The following is a 22,230-nucleotide window of genomic DNA, read 5'->3' as shown; positions in this document are numbered from 1 at the left end:
AAGTTCTCTGGAGTTCACATGCCAGGGACAAAACACACAAGGTCTACGTGTAAAGGACACATGCATTTAGAGACTTCAGGATTCTCAATCTTGCATAAATACCCACCTAGCACTACAACACACTGCACTGCTGAAGTAAAACTAAGATCACTTAATATTTTCACACCCAAAAACTGCCTCTACAGAAATAGGAGAACTTGGAATGAAAGCCTTCGGGCAGCCAACAACTCTGTCCTCCTGCAGGGGGAGGAGAAAAATTAGAGGAAAAGCTATACGCAGCATCAGAAGCAAAGGATTATTAGGCTAAGAAACACACTAAAATTTTTCTCTTATCATTTACACTGCCTGTAACATAGAGAAGGAAAGAATGTAATGACTGTTTATCCAGGGATTTAGTGCTGTTTGCACTGCTCTTGATTTAGGGATTTGTTTATAAATGAGCCAATAAGTTATAACTGTTAAAATTTATTTCTCTTTTTACATTACAGTTATAAACAAACATATAGGTATTTGATTTTCCTAGCATATCAAGCTTCTGTCAGTAAAAACTGGTATAGCTCCACTGAAATCAATGATATTTAGCTATTTAAAACCATTAAAAGGTTAATTAATTTCTGATGGAATCCTAAACAACTGACAGCAGTGCAAAGTTTCCAAATCTCAAAACACAAACTTCAGCTCTTATACCTCACTGCATCACTGGGAATTAGAGAGATATGACTTTCAAAACTACAAACCACCTATTACTCTAAGCATTTTGAGAAAATTGTGATATTCGGCTCTTCCATGTACAATGTCCTTTAACTAGCTTCATTAAGCACATTTTGTTACATGAAAAAACATGGTTTTAGGATGCAAATTTATGCTACACTTGAATTTTAATGAAATAAAAGTACGTATCAAAGTATAAAACTTTGATATAACTTACGTATAAAAGTAAGTTATAGCACACAAAACAAATGCACTGTTATTTATGTAATTCTGTTCATTCTACAGTACACAAAGAGGCAAAAAAAACCCCAAAACCAACAGTACAGCAGAAAAAAAATATTTGTTGATGATCAGAGGGCTGGAGCACCTCCCACATGAGCATAGGCTCAGCGAGTTTGTGCTGTTAGTCCTGGAGAAGAGAAGGCTCCGAGGAGACCTTATAACAGCCTTCCAGTACCTGAAGGTAAAACAAACCTGGGGAATGACTTTTAACAAGTGCATGTAGTGATACAATGAGGGGGAATGGCTTTAAATTGAAGGCAGGAAGATTTAGATTAGACATTAGGAAGAAATTCTTCACACTGAAGGCGGTGAGGCATTGGAACAGGTTTCCCAGGGAAGTTGTGGATTCCTCGTCCCTGGAAGTGTTCAAGGCCAGGTTGGATGGGGCTTTGAGCAGCCTGGTGCAGTGGGACGTGACCCTGCCCATGGCAGAGGGGTTGGAACTGGACAGGTTTAAAGGTCCCTTCCAACCCAAACCATTCTATGATCCTATGAAGCTCCACTTAGAAAGATAAAATATATACCTTCTCGTGTTTCTTCATAGAGTTGGTCTTTCTTATCTTCCCATGATGCTGCAAACAGACAAAAGCAAATATTATATGTAAATTATTTTATGTTCCTTCTACACCGAAGACAGAATCAAAACAGTCAAATAATTGTGCGCTACATATAATAGTACATTAGTCTGGGTCTGCTTCTTTACTGCATCTCCAGTATCCGCCTGTGATGCTACTAGCAATCCTTCTTACTATAAGCCGTAAAATTACATTTGCCTTACTTTCTTGCTCCATTGTGTCTCAAGTGGTGCAAAACCAAAAACCAACTCTGACATTTTTTGGTGACATGCATAATTATTTTTCTGATCTAATCAGGGACTGATGAGGAGAGGAAGTAAAAATTGGTTTTAAATATGGCTTCATGTCACCATCCTTCTCTTACTCTCAATCGTCTAATGAAAAAGACAGATGTTTCATTTCTTTCACTTTCCAGATAAGTTTAAATAACGACCACTTCATTTTAACATGTATCCCTGCATAAAATCCATCTGAATTTTCATCTGTTATCTGCTCCATCTTAGAACTCTGACAGTATGCCAGTTGGCAGAATGACAACCAGGAAGTAAATCAATACATTACAAAGACAGTTCAGGGTGCAGGAGCTAAAGGACAAAACAGAAAGGGAGGGGGGGATGCACAAGCAATTTAAAAAGGCATAGCTTTAAAGTAGCCTTTAGAAACACATGACTATTCAAAGAATATATCAAGTGTTCTTAGATCTCAGCTGAAAATGTGAAGGTAAGACAAGGAAATAAATTTAGAAAACAAGATGTGACATAAGGATGAGTAAAAAAAACTTAAAAAGACAAAGAAAGACATGAAGGAAGACATGTAAATGATGTAAAATTTGTGGGGAGGTACAAGTATATTCCTTAAACACAGTTAAGTATAACCTGATTAATTTTTCCACAGCCTTGAGAGATCTATTTTATTAATAAGTACACCTTATAATCATGCTTAATGAATCAGGGAAAAAATATCTCCAATGAAATAACTCATTTTTTTATTTTAATGTTTAAAACCTTGTACTCAGTATTTGTGGAACTCAGTACTCAGCCATGTCAAGACAATCTTCGCAACTGTGGCTTTTCTTGATTGACTTCTGAAGAGCTTAAGATTAGACAGGCCTTTAAGTTTCCTTTAAATAACATGCCAGACTAAAACAAGCTAGTCCATTCAATTAATACATATCACACACTTAGAGACAACAAAGTAATCTTTTTATCATGCTTCTGAAAGGAACACTGCTGTGATAACACAGACCTGTTGGAGGGGAAAGTGATCAAGCCAGTGGTTACACAGCCATGCTAGCGATGAATCACAACAACATTACTGCATTTTAAAGGTTACGCTGGGATCACCATACACGATATTTGTTATACCAAAACCATTTCAAACAAGTGAGCAGGTGCAGTATTTCTGTGCAAGTACAAAGAAACATATGAAATTCAGAACTAACTTTCAGCTGGTTTTTAATCCTGTTTTCTATTAAAATGAAGATTTCATAGAGATTGTTATTCTTCATTTTAAAGATAACCTTACAAAACCAACTTCATATTTTTCACTTAATTTACCACAAAGCTCTTAAATTTTACTAACAGAAGGTCTGCTACTTATTACTTCATGGCGTTCTCAGGCTGTTAGTACTCCAGGCTGCCACAAACTGACTTTATCTTTAGCTGCAGAGGCTAGCACCTATACCAGTACTGCAGGTTAGCAGATCAATGACCATCTTGCTGTCTGCATCCTTTACTGTTGGTAAAATGCATTGAAAGCAGAACTGCCGCATCACTCTTCCGTTATCTATTTTCCTGTCTACATTTTGTCACCTCAAAACCAACACAATGAGGCAGGCTTGAGGAGCATGAAGATTCTGGGTAAGAAAGAAAGTGGCTACAAACTATGGCAGCGCCCAAATTCAAAAAGGAAAAAAAAAACATTTCAACCTGTACCCAGCAAGAACTTACAGAAAACGAGGCTTTGCCCTTGATTTGGTGGTGAGGATTAACACATTCATCCTAAAACATGCATTGCCATCACTTAAATACGTGTCGACTAATGGAACCATATCTTCTGCAAAAGCAACTGTTTATAGGTTTCTGTTTCAGAAGCTTAAAATTGAATAAATAAGTCAACAATGCACTATGTCATTTACCTCATTAAAGGCTAACTCAGTTGTGGTTTGCATCTTACTCTGAAAATTTAAGTGTGCCTTATACCTAAGGATACTGCAGGCTCTCCAATAAAATCTTCACAATATGAGGCTATGTCAGCTTACAAAAGCACAGTGCTTGTGCTATGTGTTACACATTTTGACATGAAGTTGAGTTTATTAGACATTATTAATAACTAAGTGATCATTACCAATTACAATATGTGATCTACAGAAAACCTTCTGATCAAATCAAATGAGCCACACACTGTAAGACAGCTCAAATGAAGAGTTTTAAACTAGGAAATTCAGTATGTGGGAATTCAGGAAGAATAACGAAGAAAAAAAAAATCTCTTTACCTTTAGAAAGAACCTCTTATCTGTCCTAGCAGGATTGTAGGAGGCAAGGTAAGCAGCTATTAGAAGAAATTTGGAGTAATAAGGAAGTTCTACATGTGTATGTGCAGAAATTCCTATAAAATAAACAAACAGTTTATGAGTCACGAAACCCCACTCTCAACATCCACAAACTTCAAATTAGACTGGTTTACAGTCTTCTTTTCCTTGTGTCCTGCTCTATTCCTGTAACTAAATGAGTACAGCTACAGATATAAAATCAGTGAAGGGCCAAGGAATAGCACGAAGCTAAACAAAATCAACATTCTGAACTCTTACGGAGTCATGTCATAAACCGTATTTGAAGCACTGGAGATTCATAAAACACTAAAGTGTGATCTCCCTGGGAAAAAAAAAAAAAAAAAAACAAGAAAAAAATTCCAGGCTACTTTCAATGAAAGCAATTTTTCTGGCAACCAGGGGAGATGAAGAGATGTATTTAATGGCAGAGCTCTTCTCCAAGACCCAACCTTCGCGCTGCTCCAGACAGGTCTGCCAGGAACAGGGCTGGCATGGTAGAGAAAGAAGCAGTGCTGAACTTCTAAGAAACAGTTTAGTATCTCATGATTTTTAGCCACTCTTATTTCCTAAAGAAAATGTTTTCAAAATGTTAAACTCAATGCAATTGACCTAGCCTGCTACATGTATATTCATTAAGATTAAAGTCTCACACATTAAAACAGACAAAAACTACCGTCTACTCACTATTTTCCTTCCCTCTTTTTACCTACACTTCGTACATTTTTCCCCTTATATTCCCCAGGTATGTTGCCATAGTTACTTCTCTTACACAGATTATGCCTATGAATAGGACGATCAAACCACCTTACTTCATCGGTTGCCTAAATCTATCTCTCTTGTGCCTTCTTTGCTAAGAAGTTTTCACTGCAACAATTTCTTGTTCTGGGAAGTACCCTTATATCAACAAATCAAGGATCAAGGAATTAAACAGGTTTAGAAGTTAAGATTCAGAGCCCTGAGTGTGATGAGAAGCATTCTAGATGCTAGTAATAATTTCTTCTCACATAAGGGCCAAAGGATAATTACAAATGTTTCATATACAATCAAGAGACTATTTTTGTATTGTGTATTAATCACAGCATGCAACGCCAAATGAACTTTTACTTATAGAAAATTTCATTTAATACAGAAATATCTTTCTGCTCCATTCTTCTAGTCTGCCAGTACTGCATGATGCACTGTTAATTAACACTGTTAGTTAATTAATTACATTCACAATAAAATATATTATAATTGCTTTTTATGCATATTGTTATCAAATGCTGTTTACCAACAAGGCAGTTTTTCCTACTACATAAACCTAAAAACCATAGAAAAATGCATTTTGAACAAAGTCTCCCTTTTTAGGGTTGTGAGGTGCAGAAGTATTTCATGGTCATTTGAGCACAGAAGGAGGGAGTTTAATAACACTTTGACTCAAAATCCTTTGTCAAAAATGTCGAAAAATCAATGATTATAAAGCAAATATTAGAAACAGTCTGATGATTGCAATTACGTTAAGTCAATTGTAAAAAGTGGCAATTTTACCTACTATCTAAAGAATAATTCAAAAGCATTCACAAACTAAGAACTGGTCAAAATATCATGACTGACTGACATCACCAGGAAAATATTTTAGTGTTCATTCCTAAATTGCAAAGAAGGCTGACATATAATGAGATTTGACTTTCCAATCCGTTTGAAGTACACACTCAACAAAGTCATACTCCTCTCTAAGAAAAGAATAGAAAGAAAGCTTGCAATTGTAATTTCTTTCCAAGAAATAGGGACATTTGTTAAGAAATGTGCTAACCCAGTGTAATACACCAAGTATAATATTCCCATCTACTCATTCAGACAATTCTGCCAGTTTGCACACATAGGATTGATCATCAGGAGTCATTCCATTCCTCATCTATTCTCACATTAGAAATACTGATTCAAAGGAATCTGCTTTTACCCACAAAGGGAAGATTACTACCAGGATCTATGCCCAGCGAGAAAACAGTAACAGTTCTTTGTAGAACACCTTCTCAAATAATGATTACCCTGAACTGTAATTTAATATTAGTAGGTACCCTTGTCTATATAATTTCATTTACATGTTATCAGATAAAAACAACCAGGTCAATCTGAACAGTACACATTTCACATTACAAGCCTCTGTATGCAATACCTTTCAACTGCCCAGGTTCTCCATTGTCATGCTGCAAGCGCTCCCATTGTGAGCTAAAAGACAGAGAATGCAAATATAGTAAGTCAAAGTATTTGTTAGTCTTTTAGAGAAAAGTACACGCCTGGTATATGCATATTTTAATTTTATGATACTGGCTAGGATACAGGTAGTAAGAGAATAATTGAAAATACCAAGTCTTGCTACCTTGCACATAAATTTCAATGAGATTCAGACTGAGTATTTGAAAAAAAAGGAAGAAAGTAATGTTATATTAAGGCATAAAAGTAAAAGTGAGTACAAGCTTATTGTAAAATACTCATTTCTTTTCATCCAAAAAACACCAGTAAGTAAATATCAAGTTTTTTAAGTTTCAAGAACAATGCAGAATTTGATAAAAACGCTAATAATTTTGATGGTTTTTATCCACTGTTTACTGTTTCCACTAGTGAGAACAATATTACCATTACATCATAATGTAATTTTGAAGACTACATAAAAAAACCCCCACCAATATTCATTCTTTACTGAAAACTCTAGTGACATCAAGATGAAACATTTTTTCAGTGAAAAACATCTGCAAGCAGTTTGGTGTTTTCCTAAACAACAGCCAAAAAAAAATCTCTTTAAAACATCCTGTAAGGAATGACATTGTTAGATACCTGTGCTGGTTTGGCTGGGGTAGAGTTAATTTTCTCCATAGTAGCTAGTATGCCCAGGTTTTGGATTTGTGCTGGAAACATTGTTGATAACAGAGGGATGTTTTTCTTAGTGCTGAACAGTGCTGACCCAGATTCAAGGCCTTTTCTGCCTCTGGCAGTGTCCCACCAGCAAGTGGGCTGCAGGTGCAGGAGAAGCTGGGAGGGGACACAGCCAGGACAGCTGACCCCAACTGACCAAAGGGATATCCCACACCATATGATGTCATGCTCAGCATACAAAGCTGGGGGAAGAAGGAGGAATTGAGGAGGATGTTCAGAGTTATAGCGTTCTGTCTTCACAAGTAACCATTAGAAGTGACGGAGCCCCGCTTTCCTGGGGAGGGCTGAACACTTGCCTGCCAGTGGGAAGCAGTGAATTCATTCCTTGTTTTGATTTGCTTGTGCATGCACCTTTTGCTTTACCTATTAAACTGTCTTTACCTCAACCCACAAATTTTTCTCAGTTTTACTGTTCTAATTCTCTACCCTGCTGGGGGTAGAGGTGAGCAAGCGGTTGTGAGGGGCTTAGCTACCAGCTGGGGTTAAATAGCAATAAAGTGTCTGGATTTTAGAGGGGGTAAACCAATAGGTTTCTCAGACCACTAGTGCTTTTGGTTTTATAAAGATCTTTATGAACAGGGTTTATCAGCTATAAACCATAAAACTTACGAAAAGCTTAATGAGAGCTGATATAATAATCAAATTGTAATGAATGATCAACCAAACTATCAATGAGCCAAGTTTTTATCTGATTTCTATTTTACAGGTAGAAAAAAAAGTTTTATTTTCATTTCAGTTCAGGTAGCACAACAGCTGATGGCAAAGTTCCACTGGTCTAACTTACAACTTGAAAAAAAGGCTAGAGTAATTACAGTCCTGTGGCCAGAAAAACTGATGTGATCATTTTAGTTCCTCAAGCATTTAGTGATTGCACAAAACTAAATCCTAGAACTATTATGCATAAAAATGAAATCTATAATAAAAAATAACATAAAGCTCAAATTTATAATCAAAGACAACAATAAAGAGAAAACCAGTTATTTGGAAACAATTAATAAGCTTTTGTATATCATAATCTTATACTGCACCTTAAATAGAGTAGGAAATTACACAGTGCAAAATTCAGGATGATCATAAATAAGGCATTGTAATGAAGATCAATATTGAGCACAAATACATACTTGAGGCCAACAGAATAATGCCTCATTGCGCAGTGAAGTCTGGCTTATATGGAGTAAAATCCATTCTCTTTTTGAAAGAACAATCACTTTTCCAAAACACTTAGCAAAGGCTTCTACTCCACACCCAGGTGAAGTTACCAGAACATTCTATGGCCTCAATGACTTTGAAAGGAAAAAAATAATTATGTTTATACTAAGATAAAGAAATCAAACATTACCAAATTATCTCTCTTTACATGGTGTAACATCAGAATCACCAATCTTAAAGATGGAGAAGACATTAAATCTGACCCAAAAAAATGAACAGCATCATCTTTTTTCTAGCAGTCTAGCAAACAAGATATCTAAAACCATATAAAAAGAAACTCAGACCATTAACAGGACACCAGCTATTAATGCTGTCAAAAATAGTAATTCAATATAAGGAAAATGTAGCTCTTCAACAAAAAAACCCCAAGCAGTCACAAAGCACAGTACGCACACAAGCCTAGCTCCAGTAAACAAAGGTAAGAAATACAGATGTTCAAAATCTGTAACATCTCATAAGAATTTTGAGGTTTGCAGACAACTTCGGTACAGTGAGGATCTGCAAGTCAACTTTACGAGTGTTTTCAACTGTGCCTGTATATGCCGATGATGGATTCCCATGCTTGGTAGTTCCAAAAGTGACAGAAAATGGATCTACCTCCACGACCATCAGTGAAAAACAGAAGATGACCTGCTGCCGCTTATTTAACATTTTATTTGCTACAAATACTGTTTTATTTAAAAATTTACACCTGAGATACCCTATTACTAGCATTATATGGCAAGAAAGAAACACACTTTGAAGAGAAAAAAGATTCTATCTAGCAAAAAAGAAACACTAGCCGTGAAACATAATTGAGAGAATAAATTAAATTTAGAGAGGATGTTTGTTAAAAACAGCAACATGAACAACAAAAAAGAAACCTTTGCCACCAAATTACCTTGATATTTCCCGAAGATAAACAGTCTGCATTGCCTTCTTCAAATGAGGTTCAATATTTTTCCAGAGTTTGTGGGTGTCACGTTCATTTGCTGCACCAAGCCAGAATAAATTCTGTGAAACATTTAACTCACGAAACACTAAAACTCTACCTCTGACACCTAAATAGGCACAGGCATGATAGAAATCTAACACCATGACCCTGAAATACTGTACTAGCATGATGCTCCACCATTGCCCATCTGCAAGCACGTTTTACCATGCAAGCCTCTCTATCTGTGTTTTATCTCCAGATACTCTGGTACATTTTGGCAGAACCTTTGCTCTCATTTTCTCCTCTTAACCTTGACTGCGAGAAGCGACTTCTCACATTACTTTGCAGAAGTCCTGGGGCTTGAGTGAGGAAAGATTTATAGGGAGGAAACAAGTTTTCACAGTACTTCCGTCTCATTAACACAAAATATCACGAACAAATGTCATATACTGCCTCTGCTACAAATGCCGCCTACTGGGTGCAACTAGAATAAGCAATACTATTGTGACCGGACAAATAGACACAATGCAGTGAGGATCAAAGCAAAGTCCTCCACAGAACCCACAGGAGTGCGTGTGCGCTTTCAAGACACCTGGTCAAATTAAAGATAAAAGCTTACCTTCTCCTCTGACCACTGGTTCACAGTATTTAGAAAAATTGAGTACTGCCTACAGAAAGTAAAAGGTACAACATATTAAAGAGGTACTATATATTTGATCTAGCTACAGAATATAACAAGCAGTGTAATTCATTTACTTTGCAAAACAAATTAACTGGTTTTCAGTCAGCAATTATGCTGCTTGCTTCCAAACATTACACTGTAAAGCATCAGAACATTTCAATAGATTACAAAGATTACAAAATACAAAGAAGTAATCTAGCTTAGTTTTGATCTCCTCCAGATCAGCTTACTGTTCTCAGTAATTAAACATCATAAATGCAATTAAAATGTTTTCATTAACTTCTTTTACTCCCTTAATTTTCAGATAAAACTTTCCATTTCCAGGAGCAGTTCATCGCATTCAAAAGTAGGCCACACATACTTACACACACAGAAGCAGAAATCATTTTAAAAACATAAACAAACAAACAAAACCTTGCTAACATATTTCATATTCAAACACATTTCTTTTGCCTAAGGTAAGACTAAGATTTTTGACAAGGTTGTAATCTAGTTGGTTTTTTTTTAAATGCTTAAATCAATATTGCACAGAACTTTGTCAAATAACAATCTTCACATTTCATTTTCCTTTTGTTGCACTGCACCTTATTAAATCTCTGTGCTAGTATACAGTACTCAATGTAATAACTTCCACATATACATCTAATATAATTCCAGGATGTATTATCAATAATAATGCACAATAACATACACATTTAGAGTCTATATTAGACATTATGCAGTTGTTCAGAAGCCTACAGACAGTTCTAATGTCTGACATTACCTTCTACAGAAGAGACTTGTCAAGCACAAAAAGTATTTAGGGGCCAGTTACATAAATCTTTCTAAAATGTTAGTATTTCACACACACATACATAAACAGTGCCGCTAAAGCTAATAGAAGTATTCTGATAAGCAGGGAAATCAAGTACACATCTAAAAGAACTGTGACTCTAGTTTCTATTTGTATTTCCATCAGTTTTCAATAATCTCACTTAAATATAAAACCTGTATAGTGAACACCGAAGTTCAGCTGCAGTTTAGCTACATTTTCCTGACAGAAATGCAGGCAGGCCATTCAGATCATCTAACTAGCACTGATTTGTTCACTGGCCATAACCACTGATCATTTCAAATGTGTAAAAATTCCTTGCACACAGCATAGTCATTTAAATAATAATCTACTGAGACAATAATTGCTATCTAGCTTTTCTTATGGAGAGGTCACTGTCAAGTACTTTTTATTTTTCTCCTGTTAGTTTGTTTGCTATTACATTCTCAACTGATATATGGCTACAACTCCTTTTTTCCAAACACCTTCAACGTACGTTTGTTCCCTCAGGCACGACTATATTGCAGGGACTTTGGCTTATCCATTTTATTCTTAATTCCAAAAGAAATAATACAATGAAAACATTTATGTCAGTCTTTGGTTCTCCAGGCCTGAGTCAAATTAATATGCTATTTTTCTGTAAAACTGCACAAGAGGTCTGGCTTCTGACTTGATTTTCAAGGCCTGGAATAGCATTCTTTGTGGCTTGGGTCATGGGATAGGTTTCCAGCCATTCGGTGGTTGCCTCCATGTAAGCACACAGTACTTGCCTGGGTGGGTTTTTGGGAGCATGATTTCAATCTGCCAGGCCCTCCCATATTTATATTTCAGACATTGTCCTCCATACCAGAGAGGCTTTACCCACTTGGCTTGCTTGACTGCAGCATGTTTCACATTCATGGATAAACTCTGTTACAGTCCATGGTCAAGCCTATTCCTTGATCACAAGCTCATCTTAGGTTGCTTCTCCCTCTTGATGGCCTGAGGTCATAACTCACCCTTATGTTGCCAGTCCAAATCCATCTAAACCACTTCAAGCTTAGCACTTGTTGTTTGTTTTGATGTTCCTCAATAGCCTGACTCTTGGGTACAAACCTCTACATGAGGTACTTCTACAGTCATGTTCTCTAGACACGCAGCAGTATCTAGCCACAATGGGGCAGTGCAGATGGGTTTGCCCCTGTGCTGTAATGACACCCATGGAGCATTTGCAACCATTCTGGAGTCAGTATAGAGACAGATCACAGTCATGATCCAATCTGGGCAGTCCAGAGGTCAACAGGGTAAGACTCAGAGTCTCCCCATAAAATGTGTGGGTTCAGTGCCCACTGGGCTAAATGAAGGCAAACCAATGCCAAATGACTAATTTATAAAAGAATTTATTTGTACATGCAAAATTAGGAATAAGATAGGCATTGGCTTGCTAAAACTGTAGCAAGGGAAAAGAAAGGAAAAGAGAAACGGAGGAAAAGGGAGAAAGAAAGAAAGAAGTGCAAGAAGGACACCACTTGGGCTCCAGTGCTGTTTTTCTCTCGGGATAGCAGGACACCACCTGACTCCTATAGAGTTATTTATAGATTGAGGTCCCTCCCAGAGGTGAGGGATTCCTTGTGGACTTGTGCAATGCTCCCACTGGAAGGTTGTGGAACACAGTTTGGGGAACCTTAAGGGGCGCTCTGGTGTCCAGGGTATAGTTCTGCCCTGGCTCCCTGCACCAGCAGGATTGCAGCTTGATCACTCTAGGCAGCAAGTGCAGCTGGGCTGATTGAAAGATAAGGTTAAGACACTGCCTCTTTGCCACAGTCTCAACAACCACAAAAGAAGTAATTAAAGGCAAACCATTCTGAGTAGCAAAAATCAACTTCTGACAAGCACTGGCCATTTTTCTCACTCAGCAATATTTAAATCCAGCTGGATGATTTTAACTTATGTGAACTTGCTCAATTCACCTTCTCCTTCAGCGGTTTCTGTGGCTTGTCGCATGGGACACCATACAGCAGCCTTCCACCCTAGATGCTTTCCCACAATGCCACAGCATCCATCAGTGTACATGGCATACCACTTCACATTTTCTGGCAGTTTATTATACAGCGGGGACTCTTCACCTCCTCCTCTGGTGGTATTCCCCAAATTCCTGGGTGACTATGGTTTCCAGTTGAAGTCCACTAGGTGATTGGTGAGACTCACTTATTCCTCACAGCATCAGCTGCACAACGTGTAAAGAAAACCCTTCCTTTGAACACCCAGCCCAGCACTGGAAGTCAGGGTGCTGAAAAGAGCCGTTCTTCAGTACCAACCACTTCCGAAGCAGCTCAAAATCTTTCATATGCTGCCAATATCTCTTTTTCAGTTTAGTATAGCATCCTCCATATCCCCAACTCCAAAATCCCAGGGGGTCAACCTCGAATCTCCCTGGTGCTTTCTACAACAGGCTCCCAGTGGGGCCATCCTCCCCAGCTGTGCTGCAGAGCACTTTTACATTTTGTCCTGCCCAGACTGGCCCAAGGGGAGCATCTCCTGCTTAAAGGCCTGTCATTGCTCAGGGCCTCACTGAGAACTACTCCTAGTCTCCACACTCTATTAGACTTTTGCACTGGCTATATGGAACTACCGAAGTGTGAGCGAGTCTTGGTGATCACTGATTGCCTCTCCAGTTGACCAATCAGCTTATATATGGGAATTAGAGAGCACTGATTGGTGCAATACAGCCACTAGCGCATTGTTGTGGTAGCAACCAATGCCTGCAGCTCTTCAGCCCCCTACATGTCCACAACAGAAGGGTCCTCCAAGAAACCAGACAAGGTAAGAGTTCCTCCATCTCCAAGGTCACTATAGCGTAAGTCCACCAGTATCCTTTTGGGTCCTTGAAATACCCTTCTCCTGAGGCAGTCTATGCCAAGGATGCCTGGGGCCAGTCACAATGCGGTGCTTTTGCCACACATTACCAAACACCCCATTGGCTAGCCTGGGTCAGCTGTCTGCTGATACTAAGGAACAGCTCGAGCTCAAAAAACTGAAGTTCTAGGCTGCGTGAACCATACGTAGACTGGCATCTCATCAGTGCAACTTTTCTTGCCTCTGACCAGAAAACCATGTAGCAATGGAAACCCTTCACAGCCACCAAAATAATTGCAACCTTTGATATATATTTTTAGACAAACTGCATTTTGACATATTCTTAAGAGAGATTTAGACTAGATATAAGGAAGAAATTTTTTATGATTAGCATTGGTGGTAGTGAAGCACTGGTACAGGTTACCCAGAGAGGTGGTGGATGCCCCATCCCTATAAACATTCAAGGTAAGGCTGGATGGGGCTCTGAGCAATCTGATCTTGTTGAAGATGTTTCTGCTCACTGCAGCGTGGTTGGACTACATGACCTTTAAAGGTCTCTTCCAATCCAAACCATTCTACATTTTTATGATTTTCTCTTTGTCCACGTTCAACAATAAATCTAGATTTTCAGAGCTCATTTAGCAAAAAACTCCCCCAAACAAACCAATAACTCTAAAGGAGCTCATCTCACCAGATGCTGAAGTTCTTTCAGGTCCCTACAGACCATGTAGAAGACACCAAGCAGAATATTGATATATGCAGCATAGAAATCTGCAGAATATTCTGGAGGATGATTCTGAGACAAGATCTTCTGCAGATGTGCTGTTTAAACAAAAATAAGTTTTGCTTATTTAAAGATAACATAATAAACTGACCACATTTCACAAGTTAAGTGTAAAAACAAACTATAATAGTAAAAAAGCCAAATCTAACCCAATTAAAAGGACTAACAAATATAATGGAATGAAAATGTTGCTTTGAGATGTTTTGGCAAGTGCAAAAAGATAATTCTTTTATAGGCTGTGTTAGTATAGACTCTTACATTTCAGTAGCTATTACACATTCCAGATTCTATAAAACACACGCTGATAAACATAGAAAAAAAACATTTGGATGTTGTTTAACAAAGTATTATTCAATACCCGAAAAGCAGAATAAAGAATTAGTTTACCTATGCTGTAATCAGGAAAATATAAAGTGAGTGGCTCGAAGCACCCAGTAATTGGACGGAACAATTCCCATACTATTTCAGTCAGCAGTATGACTGTCACATTTCGGTCAGTCTACACAGAGAAGAGAAAAAGAAAAAAAAAGAGGAGAGAGAGAGGCAGAGAAAGAAAAAAAAAAACACTGCATGTTACAATATCAATGAGAAAAATTATCATTGTGACTTTTCTGTTCCACAAAAATAATCAAATTTACAGTTTAATACAAATTACTAGCATAGTAACAAAGCTTCAGCTGGCCTAATCAAAAAGATCATTCATTTGCAGATTTTCATAATTACATGAGATTTCTTTGCACCTTTGCCATTTCACTGACATGCATTGTGGGGTGATAAAGATCTGGTACTAGACAATACAAAAATGATACTATGTATCATCCCTCACCAAATTAAGACAGCATTTTACTTTGGTAACTAAAACCAGACCTCCCAAACAACCAGGGAGAGTTAAGAAGTGCAAGAAAGCTCAATGCTTTCTGAAACCAAGCTATCTTGTACTTTACTGTAAAGGTAACCTTGTCTTTGAAAATAAACAATATCCCGAAGGATGGGAAAAATGGTGGTGATTAATCAGAATGTATTGAAAATTATGGGACCTTGGCATGACATAGATAGTAAAGTGTAAGGGGTGGATACCATCCTGGTTTTGGTTGGGATAGAGTTCATTTTCTTTCCAGTAGCTGGTATAGGGCTGTGTTTTGGATTTAGTATGAGAATACTGTTGATAACACACTGATGTTTTAGTTACTGCTAAGTACTGCTTACACTAACCAGGGACTTTTCAGCTCCTCAAGTCCTGCCAGCGAGAAGCTGGGAAGAGGCACAGCCAGGACAGCTGACCCAAACCGGCCAAAGGGATATTCCATACCATATGATGTCATATACCGAGGAACTTGGCCAGAAGGTGCTGTGGTTGAGGAATTCGCTGAGCACCGGTCAGCAGCTGGGCTGTGCATCACTTGGTTTGTATACTCTTTTTATCATTATTAATTCTTTTCCCCTATCAAACTCTCTTTATGTCAACCCACAAGTTTTAACTTCCGCCTCACCTGCCCAAAATCCTTCCTCTATCCCACTTGGGGAGAGCAAGCCAACGGCTGTGTGGTTGTTTTAGCTACCTGCCAGGTTAAGCCACAACACACAGTATTAACTGTGTACTCCACTGACTGTTTTACTAGTTAACAACAGTGTGTGTGTGTAGTAACATATTCTTTTTAATCAGGTTTTTATGGACAATATACTTGCCTTGAATTTGCTGGTTTGGTCAATAAATAACAAGACACTTCCTATTAAAAAAATATTCCTTATTTTTATGACTCTTCAATTTATCAGCTTTTTAATATGAACCTAAGCATCTGTGAAGGTGATGCATCATTCTTCTTGCAAAGTTTTAGCAACCATACTAAAAGTTCTCCACAATAAAAGATGCTTTTAAATACGGTTCTTAAAAAAAGACATTTCAAAACTACCAAGGCACCTCCAGAAAACAAAAGGAAGTAACTTCATTGAATTGACAATGTTTTATATGAGCTGTGAATGACTTGAAAACTTTAAATGCTGTTCCCCTTCTCTGAAATTCAGGGAGAATCTTTTATTTACTCTTCCCACTTCTTGCCAAAGTGGCATCCACCCATATCTTTTGTTTCTTCCGTTTCTGTGAAACTTCTTTTTATTTTAACGAGAGAGCATGTTTCTATAGATTTCATTCAGTTGCGTTCCTCTCCCGGACTTCCCAGTATTTTAGCTGAGAAAAGTACTAAGGTATTTTCAGTTCAGTTCCTGAGAGATTTTCCAATATGAAAAAACTTGAGTACTTCCCACTACAATCCTCACAGAAATCAAGCATCCTATGACCCACTCTTGACCAACAATCCCACAGTTTCATAAAACCTTTCACCACTAATGAAGTTTCTTGTCTCCTTTCACTCCAGGAAAGGAAGTGACACAGCAGATTTGCTCCTACATTCCACTGCAACATCAGCTGCACAACAGTTTTACAAAGCTACAGTCCAGAATCCAGAATTTAGACAACTGGAATCTCAGCGCCCAGGAAAGCTGACAAACTTACTTGAAGGTTACTTTTGAATTGAAGGGTGTTTCTCTAGCTTAGCCTATGCTTCTTTTTTTTGGTCCCTGAACAGCAATCATAAGCCTAAGTTTTCCTTCTTTCTCTCTGTCAGACAGACTGTTTCTGCTTCAGGGGCAGCAAAATCCAGAACATGGACAGAACAGACAGAAAGCCAGAAAATGCAGCAGCTGCAAGGATTAAGAACACAGCTGTGAATCAGTCTTCATTCAGTAGAGAAATCAATGTCACCAGAAGATTAAGAGTACCACACAAAAGTCTTGAGATAAGTATAATTACAGCTATTTAGATGTTCAGACATTTCAAAGCACCACCATCCCTCTGTTTTGTCTTCAGTTTCTTTTCAGAGAACACACCATTTTTCCTCATTCCAAGGCATAAGCTTTGATACTTCAGAAGTGAGAGAGGGAAAGATACAGCAGTTTACTCCAATCAGAAACACACTATGGTATAGTTCCAGTAGAATTGTAACAAATCTACCATCATAAAGCACATTCACAGCTGATGAGCGGATCAGCTTCAGCCACAATTAAATAGCAGGTGGTCTACTGACCATCCTCAAGCAAGCCACAGTGCAATGTTTTGAAGTTTTACATGGGACAAGCTTGAGGAAGACAAATGTTTCCCAAGTTGCAAATTCACACTTCAGATGCTGAATTCACTCAATGTGGTTAAGCTCTCTTAATCAGCAGCTGACTCAGAGACGACTTTGGATTCCCACACAAACATCCTACAAACTCTAGAAGGGGTTTTATTTATTTATTTGTACCAAGCCAACAGAAGCTATGCCAAAGCTTCACCTTCTAGATTACAGCCTCCTTGAGATCTTTTTCTGCAATTATTAAAACATTTCAAATGAAGAATAGAAAATTTTCACATTCTCCTTAGAAACAAACATTCTAGAAAAGACAGCTATGGATGTGACATCACCCTCCAAAGAATCTACATCATACCAGATATTGTAAAAGAAGATATTGCTAAACAGAATTTTTTTTAAAAAAATAAGAGTTTAAGAAAAATCTGCCAGTTTAAACTCTGGTTTGGTTTCTAGTTTTGAACACTGCCAGTTGCTTATTTGAGAGAGGAGACTAATTTTGCAATTTTTCTCATCTAAAGAATCAATTTTCTTGATCTGTGAGCCTATGTGGACAAATACCACATTCAGTTACTTTCATTATGTGGGAAAGACATTAATTTTTTTCTAGACACTTACCAACTCTTGAAGCCTAAGAAATGCTGGCAGGATGTTTGCTTCCATTTCCCTCAGCTGCTCTGCTCTATCCAATACCTTTTAACAAAACAATGGTCAAGTTATATAGACAATGTCACCTCCCATTTGGATATGGATTTAAAATTAACTCTTAGCTGCCAGAAACTCCTTTCAACAATGGCTCTTAGACAGCAGAAACCACCTTTAACAAGCAACACCAGAAAGATTATTGCTTCAGGTACTTCCATTCTACCCACACAGCTCTGCCACCTAAAACCAGACACAATCCCTAGACAAGCTACGTTCTCATGCCTCATGGCAGTAAGAATTAAAACATAGTACACCAGTCGAGAATACCACTGACAAAGTGATGACAACTTTTGAGGTTTCAATGGTTGCTATTTTTGTCCAAAATTATGTATTAAAAAGAACTACGCATATTACTGCAGAACTATATCAACTTGCTTACTGTAGGAGAGCTATCTCCTCCCACTATGAAATGATTTTTAAAACTACCAGCTTTTCTTTCTGAAAAAGTTAGTTATAGTCTAGAATTCACATAACTGAATTTGGACAGAAATTTTTCTTGCCATCCTTTGAAGCCTGGAAATTTACAGGATTTTACTGACTGTAAATCTGGCATAGCACTGACCAATACACGGCATATGTACAGATTAAATAGGAAACACTATCTAAACAACTAATGTATTTTAGAACTTAAAGGAAAAAAAGGAGCATGAAAACAGGCATGGATAATCTTTGGCAAAAAAATCCTATTCCCAGTACACTTAAAATCCTGTCAGGAATGAAAAAATGTGAATAGAAACATTTCTTTAAGTGTTTTATTTACTACTTGCAATATAAATCTAAATTCTGAAGTTCATTACTTCTTTTGAATTACTGCTGTTGAAAGAGAAAATATAGGTCCCTAGAAAATTGTATTTTTCTATCCTTTTACTTTTTCCCCACACCAAAACATTAAGACATCTATCATATCTGTTGCCTACAGAGAAATAAAGAATTTTATGTGGACAACCAAGAAACATTTTATGAAAACAGCATTTCAAAAAAATCACACAGTACAGGAAAAAAAACTGAGGGAACGGTATCTCTGCAACAGCTCACACTTTTTGTGAATTTATTTAAAACTATATACAATATATGATTTTATATAGACATCTGCATTTGGTTTCTATAATAAACAGCTTCAGGGCTAAAGCCTGCTTTACATCATTGACCAAATAGAGGCTACATATTTTTACTAATAAAATACTACTTATTAGATCCAGTGACATGCAGCCTTTGAATACAATGCTTTAAGGTCTTGACCCAAGTAGATCTTTTATTTAAGTGAGAAACAAACTAGAGCTTCTTCTTACAGGAAAGAATATATACTGTTGCCCTGGCTTGTGAAATATGTCAAGTGATTCACAAAAAAACAGCCCATCCACAGGCCTATAAATCCATGCCTTATACTTTTGTTTAATATAGATTAGTCTCCCTTCAGCTTTTGTAAAAAACTATACATTTTAGAACTGCCTGCTGACTTTCATTAAAAACAGCAGATTCTTACTTCTGTAAGGTGCTAAATATTGTAAATGTATGAACGCCTACAAGTTGTATCAGTTCCAATTTTTCAGGTAGTTAGAATGAATTAGTTCATTTTTCATAAGTAATCACAAGCATTCAGCACCTATGCTTGGGTTAAGAGAAACATTTAGAATCCTTTGCTTGAAAGTAAACATTTATCTTAATTTGTTCTGAGGTAATTGGGCTGATATATTACATTATTTACTACTGCAATGAAAAAGAATAAATTAGCATTGACAGTTTACGTTACTACCATACATGCTGGTCTTCCATCAGTCTCAATTTAAACCACTCTACAATAAATCCAGGTGACACAGGCTAATATACATGAATTGATTTCTCCCATTCCTGTCTGTTCCCATGCAGAACAGAACTGAAATACTAACTTAATTCTTCTGATTCAGCAACTATTTATGTGACACAATTGAACTTTTGTAGGTATTTAATGGTTTGCTTTCTATAACCATTGTTCAAGAACTTTCTAATTTTCTGAGCAATACTAATTTGCATGTAACACACGAAACATTCTTTCCTGATGTGGAAAAGTTTTTTAATTCTAATATTAATCTGAAAGTAAAATTTTACTAAATAAAATATTTTGTGAAATTCCCTAAAGCTTATTCTAGTGCTAAATTTTGTTCTTACAAAAATGTTAAAAGGTAAATTCAAATGAATTATCAATGTATAACTTCCTATCTATTGTAAGTACTGGTACATTTCTTCCTCATTCAGTTTTTAAGAAGTATGTCACATTTATTAACCTCATGAGCTGTAGGAAATCAAGGTAGTATTGTTTCCACTAAATATAATATGAAGTTTTTTAACTCAGTGGATAGGTATTTTTAAGTGGAAATAAAGCTTATTTAACTACAATCTGTGAAACAGAATGAAGAATGTTCAGTGTAATTATGACCTTCTTGTTTAACCAGAAAAAAAAGCAAAGCAGTAAGCCCACTGACTGCAGCAAGAAACATGCAGAGTGATTACTCAGGGTCACGAAGCTTTCCATCCTGAACCAATTTCATGTTTTCTTAAATAATCAATTTGACCTTTTTTAAAAAGCACATAACGCCTACTGCTGGGCTGAAATTTCAGTCTATAGTGCACCTAGTTACAACTCACCAATGCTACAGCGTTCGTATTCTTAAAATAAAAGATTTTGTTCAACTAACTGAGAGCTAGTAAAAAATGTTTTTATGGAGTCTACATACTTTCTTCAGACTTCTTGTATGCCTGGAATTTGGTTTTATGTTCATCCCTTAAAATGGTGTTAAAGATGTCAGGCTGGACCGCTGGGCTGAGACCAATGGCATGAGGTTCAACAAGGCCAAATGCCGTGTCCTGCACTTGGGGAACAACAACCCTGTGCAGTGCTACAGACTGGGGGAAGAGTGGCCAGAAAGCTGCCTGGAGGAGAAGGACCTGGGGGTGTTGGTAGACAGCCGACTGAACATGAGCCAGCAGTGTGCCCAGGTGGCCAAGGCCAATAGCATCTTGGCTTGTATCAGAAATGGCATGGCCAGAAGGACCAGGGAAGTGATTCTGTCCCTGTACTCAGCACCGGTGAGACCACACCTCAAATCCTATGTTCAGTTCTGGGCCCCTCACCACAAGGAGGATGTTGAGGCTCTGGAGCGTGTCCAGAGAGGAACAACGAAGCTGGTGAAGGAGCTGGAGAACAAGTCTTATGAGGAGCAGCTGAGGTAACTGGAGTTGTTTAGCCTGGAGGAGGCTAAGGGGAGACCTCATTGCTCTCCACAACTACCTGAAAGGAGGTTGTGGAGAGGAGGGAGCTGGCCTCTTCTCCCACGTGACAGGGGACAGGACAAGGGGAAATGGCCTCAAGCTCTGCCAGGGGAGGTTCAGGCTGGACATCAGGAAAAAATTTTTCACAGAAAGGGTCATTGGGCACTGGCAGAGGCTGCCCAAGGAAGTGGTTGAGTCACTATCCCTGGAGGTATTTAAAAGACAGGTAGATCAGGTGCTCAGGGACATGGTTTATTGGTTGATAGGAATGGTTGGACTCTATGATCCTGGTGGTCTTTTCCAATCTAGTGATTCTATGATTCTATGCAAATTTTGTCTCTTTTAGGTATTTAAGATTATCACAGGGAAAAAAAAAAAAAAACAAATCCTAGTCTTCTAGTACTAAATTGGTTCAATCACTCCTGTAATCCAAAGTCGTCTTATTTTTCCGTGGACTTCATGTTTGCTCTGTGTGAGTATATAATCGGATTTTTCATTGCAGTGACTTTTTCCATCTTAATTTTAAACCACAGTTCTTGTCTCTGAGGGCAACAGGTGAAGATATAAACTGAGGATATAACATTTCAACAGCACTTTTACAAAAGAAGTTATGCATTTCAGTTCCTTAATACAACTTCTAACTTTAATCTTAGTCAATCAATTCTTGTCATTTGCATGCTCCATAATTCACTTCTGCCCTGCTTCCCACCTTTGCTTTCTCATTTGTGAAGCTGTCTTTACAAGGAAACAGCCAAGCTAGACTTCACAATTATAAAAAAAATACAGGCTCCCTATTTAAAGATTTTGTAATAGTATTACAGACCTAATTTAACTATGAGGTATAATTTATGTTTTAGTCATGCTATACAGCTTTTGTGTATAAAGTTCTAA

At 37.5% G+C, this 22,230-nt stretch overlaps 1 protein-coding gene across 3 annotated transcripts in view; it reads right to left on the bottom strand.

Moving 5' to 3' along the window:
* The window catches only part of ORC5 (origin recognition complex subunit 5), a 75,482-nt gene that overhangs the window by 44,060 nt on the left and 9,192 nt on the right, over positions 1-22,230 (bottom strand). For all 3 annotated transcript variants that reach the window (XM_054080246.1, XM_054080267.1, XM_054080257.1), the window contains exons 5-12: positions 18,007-18,081; positions 14,654-14,765; positions 14,174-14,304; positions 9,774-9,822; positions 9,122-9,212; positions 6,275-6,327; positions 4,063-4,175; positions 1,518-1,565 (exon numbers count right to left, since the gene is read on the bottom strand). In XM_054080246.1, the coding sequence (XP_053936221.1) occupies positions 1,518-1,565; positions 4,063-4,175; positions 6,275-6,327; positions 9,122-9,212; positions 9,774-9,822; positions 14,174-14,304; positions 14,654-14,765; positions 18,007-18,081 (672 nt within the window). The remainder of the gene's footprint in view (positions 1-1,517; positions 1,566-4,062; positions 4,176-6,274; positions 6,328-9,121; positions 9,213-9,773; positions 9,823-14,173; positions 14,305-14,653; positions 14,766-18,006; positions 18,082-22,230) is intronic.

The sequence above is a fragment of the Cuculus canorus genome, chromosome 1 (genome assembly GCF_017976375.1).
Source record: "Cuculus canorus isolate bCucCan1 chromosome 1, bCucCan1.pri, whole genome shotgun sequence".
Taxonomy (NCBI): Eukaryota; Metazoa; Chordata; class Aves; order Cuculiformes; family Cuculidae; genus Cuculus; species Cuculus canorus.
This window is presented reverse-complemented; position numbering and strand designations above follow the sequence as displayed.